This window comes from Lepus europaeus, chromosome 12, assembly GCF_033115175.1.
Source record: "Lepus europaeus isolate LE1 chromosome 12, mLepTim1.pri, whole genome shotgun sequence".
Classification (NCBI taxonomy): Eukaryota; Metazoa; Chordata; class Mammalia; order Lagomorpha; family Leporidae; genus Lepus; species Lepus europaeus.
Window position 1 is genome coordinate 11,179,725 of NC_084838.1, and position 7,253 is coordinate 11,186,977.

Sequence of the window (7,253 nt, forward strand, 5' to 3'; positions counted from 1 at the left end):
GACATGTGGAGAAAGGTAGAATTAAGAGTGAGGGGATAGGGAGTCAGGCACTGTGAAGCCACACTGCCATTACTTTGGTGTTGATGAGTGCAGTAAAGCTATTTTGTGGTTTCTTCTATGTTTCCAGTCTTATTCTTCTTACCGTCAATCTCACAGGATGTTTTACTGTCACACGAATGCATTGCCTACACGTGCTTGGGTGATTTTCACTGTTCCCTCATCTTTGAACCTTTATCTGTTACTTTTCAGGCCATGCTTCAGGAAACTCCAAGGCGACCTTTCTGAGATTTCTTTCCAATGTCATATAAGAGTCATGTAGTTTCTACTGAAAATTCATAAGAAATTTTAACTCACTGAATACTAACCACAGTTAGGTTTATAGAAGAGTTCACTGGAGACAGCTTTATCCCAGTAAAATGTTGCCAATCTATTGAGGATGCTTAAAACAATTCTCCTGAAATTTGGGTTCCCAGTAATACTTGGTTAGGGATTGAATATGTAGTTGGTTAAAGCCATTGATAGACACCAAATATTTTTCCCAGGCCAGAGCTCTCAGAAGTATGCAGAACCACTTCTCATGACATTTTTGAGTGTTCTGTGGAGAATGGGTGAGAAGGAAAGATAACCTGATAATCCCTTAGATATCACGTCCCAGCTGTGGTTCTTTCTATGACTGAATTCTCTCCCTTAATTTCCTCAAGCCTCTCTTCATGTCTTTGTTCCTCAGGCTGTAGATGAAAGGGTTCAGCATGGGTGTCACTACTGTGTACATAACCGTGGCCACGCGGTCCTTCACCACTGAGTACATGGACAGGGGCCTGAAGTAGACGTAGATGACGCTGCCATAGAACAGGGCCACTACGGTGAGGTGGGAGCCACAGGTGGAGAAGGCCTTCCACTTGCCCGCTGCAGAGGGGATTCTGAGCACAGCGATGATGATTCGCAGGTAGGAGAAGAGGATGCACAGGAAGGGGGTCACGATGACAGCCAGGGTCTCGGTCATGACCACGATCTGGCTGGAGGATGTGTCGGAGCAGGACAGCTTCAGCACAGGCTGGGTGTCACAGAAAAAGTGCTTGATGACATGGGAGGCACAGAAAGACAGGCGGGACATGAGCAGCACGCGGAACAGCGCGTGCAGGTGGGAGATGGTGCAAGACCCCAGCAGCATGAAGAGGCACCGTCGTGGGTTCATAGCCACGTCATAGTGCAAGGGGTAGCAGATGGCCACCAGGCGGTCGACGGCCATAGAGGCCAGCAGGTAGCTGTCCGTGTTTGCCAGAGCCATGAAGAAGTACATCTGGACCAGGCAGCCTACGTAGGAGATGGCCTTTGTCTCGGACAGTAAGTTCCCGAGCATCTTGGGCACAATGACTGTTGTGAAGCAGATGTCCATGAAGGACAAGTTGCTGAGGAAAAAGTACATGGGGGTGTGGAGCCTGGAGTCGGAGTGGATGGCCAGGATGATGAGCACGTTCCCCATCACGGTGACCAGGTACATGGCGAGGAAGACGGCAAAGAGGGGTCTCTGCAGGTGTGGGTTGGAAGAGAGGCCCAGGAGGATGAAGCCGGAAGTGCTGGTGCTGTGGTTCTTTGTCTCCATGTCTCTGGGTTTCCTGGGCAGGGTCTGGAGAGGCTGTGGGTGTGACGTGCAGGGCAGTTAGATCAAGTCATCTCCTTCCCAACATCAAGCCTATAAGACAAGATCAGTGCTATTAGTGTTGTCAAGCACTTTTAGAAATTATAATTAGAAATTACAGAAAAAGTAAAATCCAACAAAGGAAGTTAGACAATTCTCGTGGCCTCCCAGATCACATACTGAGGGTTTTCCAGGTGTTCTTAAGAACTTCCGTATGGCCTGGTTTGTCTGAATTCTTCTTCTTTCTCCCTTTAAGTTGGGTCCTACGCTGTTCCTTGACCAATTCCTTAGCTTCCTTTTTTTGTTCCTGGAGCAAAGATGCTGGGTTCCACATTCAGGGGACACCTCACCATTTTATGGCTCTGGAGATGGTGGTAGTGGGGAATCGGACAAAGATAAAGGTCTCAATGAATCCCTGATCTTTGGCATCACAGAATTCATGAAACTTCCTGAAATCTGCAGATAAAACCTTTCTAAATTAATTTTTTTTTGACAGGCAGAATGGACAGTGAGAGAAAGAGATAGAGAGAAAGGTCTTCCTTTGCCGTTGGTTCACCCTCCAATGGCCGCCGCGGCTGGCGCGCTGCGACCGGCGTACTGCGCTGATCCGATGTCAGGAGCCAGGTGCTTCTCCTGGTCTCCCATGGGGTGCAGGGCCCAAGCACTTGGGCCATCCTCCACTGCACTCCCTGGCCACAGCAGAGAGCTGGCCTGGAAGAGGGGCAACTGGGACAGAATCCGGTGCCCCGACCAGGACTAGAACCCGGTGTGCCGGCGCCGCAAGGCAGAGGATTAGCCTATTGAGCCGTGGCGCCGGCCCTAAATTAAAATTTTTCGATAATATGATCTGGATACTTTTATTATAAAGTTTTGATCCAGGAATGCAACTCAGGATAGATATGCTACCAGAAATAACCAATGTTAATGAGATTAGTTCTTTAAGTATATCATTTTTCCCGGTTACAACACTGAATTCTTATTCTAACATTCACTTACTGTAAGAATATATTATTTAGAATATGGGGTCTAGAATGTTAGAGTGTCATTTCCCCCAGTATCATGGCAAGGAGGATAACCCCGTTTCCACTGTTAAGCTGCATATTCAGATTGCAGGCTAAGCTAGTAAAAAGTCAATCAAATAGGATACATAAACATTAGAAAATAGGAAGTTATAGTTGTTTTCAGGTGACATCATATATCAAGGAAATACATAATAATCATCTAAAACATTAAAAACTTATAAAAATTTCACAAAAATGGCCAGATATAAGGTAAAGCTGTAGTTTTCCTGTATTAGGAAAATACAAATAGGAAAAAAGTTACAATTGGCAATGGAAAGTTAGTTTAAAAATTCTTAGGAATAAACCTGTGGGATGGAAAGAAAGGAAAGAAGGGAGCTAGGAAAGCTCGGAGTAGGACCTGCCTAAAGAAATAACACAGAATGGTCATCTGGATAAATCAAGATACTCTATTCTTTTTTTAAAAAGATTTATTTTTATTTATTTGTAAGAGTGACAGAGAGGGAGAGAGAGCTTCCAGTTGCTGGCTCAGTCTCCAAATGGCTGGACAGCCAGGGCTGGTCCTGGCTGAAGCAAGGATTCAGGAGCTCCACCCAGGTTGCCCACATGGGTGGCAGGTCCCATACTTGGACCATCTTCTGCTGCCCTCCCAGGTGCATTAGTAGGGATCTGGATGGGAAGCGGAGCAGCTGGGACTCGAACTGGTGCTCTGCTCTGGGGTGCTGGCATGGCCGCTGAACCACAGTGCTGATCCCAAGATATTTTACTGTTGTAGAGGAAAACTCTACATTTAAAATCTAAATTATTCTCATATTAATAAAAATTAATGTATACCTCAACAATACTCCAAAGTATTTTCTAATAGAAGTTGTGAACATTTTCTGAAATTCACCTAATGGAGTAAATGGCTAATTTTGAGAAAATAAGAATAATGTCTGAGATCTTTTCTTTTTTTTTGTTTGTTTGTTTTTTATTCTTTTTTTTTTTTTGACAGGCAGAGTGGATAGTGAGAGAGAGAGAGAGGAAGGTCTTCCTTTTTGCCGTTGGTTCACCCTCCAATGGCCACTGCGGCCGGCGTACCGCGCTGATCTGAAACCAGGAGCCAGGTGCTTCTCCTGGTCTCCCATGCGGGTGCAGGGCCCAAGGACTTGGGCCATCCTCCACTGCACTCCCGGGCCATAGCAGAGAGCTGGCCTGGAAGAGGGGCAACCGGGATAGAATCTGGCGCCCCAACCGGGACTAGAACCTGGTGAGCCGGCGCCGCAAGGCGGAGGATTAGCCTGTTAAGCCACGGCGCCGGCCTGAGATCTTTTCTAATTCCACATCAAAGCACAGAATAATGAAAAGCAATAACATGATCATACACTGAGAAAAACTTTAACAGCGTATTTATAAATTCATTTAGACCATGATCTATTTGGACCTTAATATATAATATTTACATGATAGCAATAAAGAAAAGATGGGATTAGTCAATTAATAATATGTATGATAATTGGAACATTTGGAAAATAAACTTATATTTCTATTTCACCCACAATAGAAATGAAACCTAGAGGGGCTGGCACTGTGGAATAGTGGGCGAGACTGCCGTCTGCAGCGCAGGCATCCCATGTGGGTGCCAGTTGAGTCCCGGCTGCTCCACTTCTAATCCAGCTCTCTGCTATGGCCTGGGAAAACAGTGGAGGGTGGCTCAGATCCTTGGGCATCCATGTGGGAGACCTGGAGGAGGCTCCTGACTCCTGGCTTCGGATTGGCACAGCTCTGGCCATTGGGGCCATCTGGGGAGTGAACTGGCGAATGGAGGACTTTTCTCTCCCTCTCCCCCTCTCCCTCCCTCCCTCCTTTCTTCTCTCTCTCTCCCTCTGCCTTTCAAATAAAAATGAATAAATCTTTAAAAAAATTAAACCTAGATGAATGAACAATCTAAAAATATTAAATTCCAAACTATATAATAAGTACTAGTATAGACTGAAGAGGCACATTTTTGTGGTCACAGAATGGAAATGCCAAGAAAAGAAATGTAGCAGCAACCATAACAAAATACTGAAGTGACAATCACATAAAAAGTGCCCACAGATAACCCTGAAGTACTACAACAAAATATATTGACTCAAAATAAATCTGCAACGCAGATACAAACGATAGTATATGACAAGATGCTCTCTCTCGTTTGTGGTCGTAAAATACAACCCTCTTCCAATCCAGCTGGATCTCTTCCTATCCAGCTCTCTACTGTGGCCTGAGAGGGCATTGGAGGATGGCCCAAGTGTTTGAGCCCCTGCACCCACATGGGAGACCCGGAGGAAGCACCTGGCTTAGGATGGCCCAACCCTAGTCATTGCGGCCACTTGGGAGTGAGCCAGCAGATGGAAGAACTTTCTGTCTTTCCCTCTTTCTGTCTGTAACTCTACCTCTCAATTAAATGAAATAAAAATCTTAAAAGAAATAGCCATATATATGTAACATAAAGATAAGCATGCATGTTTTTATTGTTACCTCCCTTATAATGCCTATCCAAACCAACCAACCAACCTAATAGCCACAATATAGGTGAATCGTTAAGGACATTAGAACACACAAGTAGAGTTGTGTGAATATTTTAAAGTTTTTTTCTCTGCATACATCTTTATATTTACTATAAGTAAAACTGGGATTGTACTATGCCTACTATTCCCTTCCCTCTAGACTGTTACAGTGATACTGTGTGTGTGTGTGTGTGTGTGTGTACTCATGAGATTTCTGTGTGTAGACTAGACACTGAGGTATGGAATGCTACGTTGGAGTTCATGAATGTTGATAACCCGGAAGACACTTCCAGCCTCAGACAGCTGTGCTCCATTCTACCCCTGGACAATGTGTTCATTTCGCCTTCTGGGCTCTCTTTTCTTTTCTTTCTTTTTTTTTTTTTTTTGACAGGCAGAGTTAGACAGAGAGAAAGGTCTTCCTTCCATTGGTTCACCCCCCAAATGGCTGCTATGGCCAGTGTGCTGCACTGATCCAAAGCCAGGAGCCAGTGCTTCCTCCTGGTCTCCCATGCGGATGCAGGGGCCCAAGGACTTGGGTCATCCTCCACTGCCCTCCCGGGCCACAGCAGAGAGCTGGACTAGAAGAGGGGCAACCGGGACAGAACCGGTGCCCCAACCGGGACTAGAACCCAGCGTGCTGGTGCTGCAGGCGGAGGATTAGCCTAGTGAGCCGTGGCACTGGCCCTCTGGGCTCTCTTTTCTTGCCCTGCGTGTCTCAGGCTCACTCCTGCACTGGTGTCTTCCTGCTGATGAAGAGCTTGGACCTGGACCTTTCTCATGTTTCCCTGGGGCAGTAGCTTAGCTGCTTTTCCATGTAAAAGGATCCAACAACACTCTATTTTTCCTTATGCCTAGGCAAGTCATTCACTTCTGTGTACTGATCAATAAGATGGGGTGTGTGTGCATGCACCTGTCCCTTTCTGTCTTGATTACTCATCGTTGGAAACACAAGTCAAAGTTCAGTGGGAGTTTGGCAAACCTCTCTACAGGTGGGTAGTGTTACTGATCACACAGTAAGCTGGAGAAAGGATGTTTTAGTGACGAGTGCTGTTGTCAGTTACTGTTGGGAAAGACCAAGAGGGACGAGGAGCTGTTCCAGACCTTTCGCAGCACACGGTCCCACCTGGGAAGTGTGTATTTATCCGCTTCCTTGATAGACAGGAGATAGGGATGTTTCCGTACTTCTCGGCCTCATCCATTGACGTTCTTGTTCTGTGAACATTTGCTGTCTCGGGTTCATTTCCCTCTCCTTGCTTTCCCATCCCTAACGCAAGGCCCTTCTCTTAGTCACTGTCCGCACGTAACCAGGGTATAGATCTGGAGCACAGAACATGTTTCCCAACTTGGGTAGAAATGCTGGGTGTGTGATACCCTGGAGGGGAGCAACCAACAGACACATCTGATCCCCTGTGTAAACGAGGACGGCCAGGAAATGACTAAACTGGGGAAAAGATCCAACTAATACACAGTCAAAGGCTCTGTGCTTAGCATTTGCCCCATTTAACCCCCACGGCAGCACTAGAACCTTTATTTCGCCTTCCACAGATGGAAAGACTGACGTCCAGGGAGCTGCAGAGCTGATGAGTGTTATGTCTGAGACTCGAACCCGGCACACTGGACTCCAGGTTCTGTGTGTTAACCTACCGTATCACACCTCTTTCCCAGACCACACACGGCTGCTACAGAATTAATCTGCTGTGTCCTCTGCAACCAGGCATTCTGGCTGCCCCGGGCATTGGCCCTCCTGCTGGCACAGTCTTCTGTATCCACCCTTAGCTCCCACACTCTGGGCTCTTTTTAATTTCCTTCCTTCCCATTTCTGTTCTGACCCCCGTTCCACACAGCCACATGCTCTCCTCTCTTCCTTGCCTTCAGGGAGGGAGGGCTAGAGAGGACTTGGGACCTCAGCTCTGACAGATCCTGGGCTAACACGGCTCTCTGCTTTTGCAGTACTAGCACCTGACCCTCGGATCTCTGTTGGGCCCTGGTTCTCAGAAACCCAGCTCCTCTGTGTCTGTCTGCTTCCTATGGGCCAGCAGCAAGACAAGCAGAGCATGCTGGGGGCAC

The 7,253-nt window shown here is 46.7% G+C and overlaps 1 protein-coding gene across 1 annotated transcript; it reads right to left on the reverse strand.

Annotated features, from left to right (window-relative positions):
- Positions 1-667: 667 nt before the first annotated feature.
- Positions 668-1,663, reverse strand: LOC133771162 (olfactory receptor 1L4). The gene has a single exon (XM_062206905.1). The coding sequence runs from the start codon at positions 1,601-1,603 to the stop codon at positions 668-670; it is 936 nt and encodes a 311-aa protein (XP_062062889.1). The 5' UTR covers positions 1,604-1,663.
- Between the last annotated feature and the right edge of the window lie 5,590 nt (positions 1,664-7,253).

What these genes read in the sequence shown, in the direction of transcription:
- LOC133771162 (XM_062206905.1), bottom strand. Translation starts at nt 1,603, where the DNA reads ATGGAGACAAAGAACCACAGCACCAGCACTTCCGGCTTCATCCTCCTG.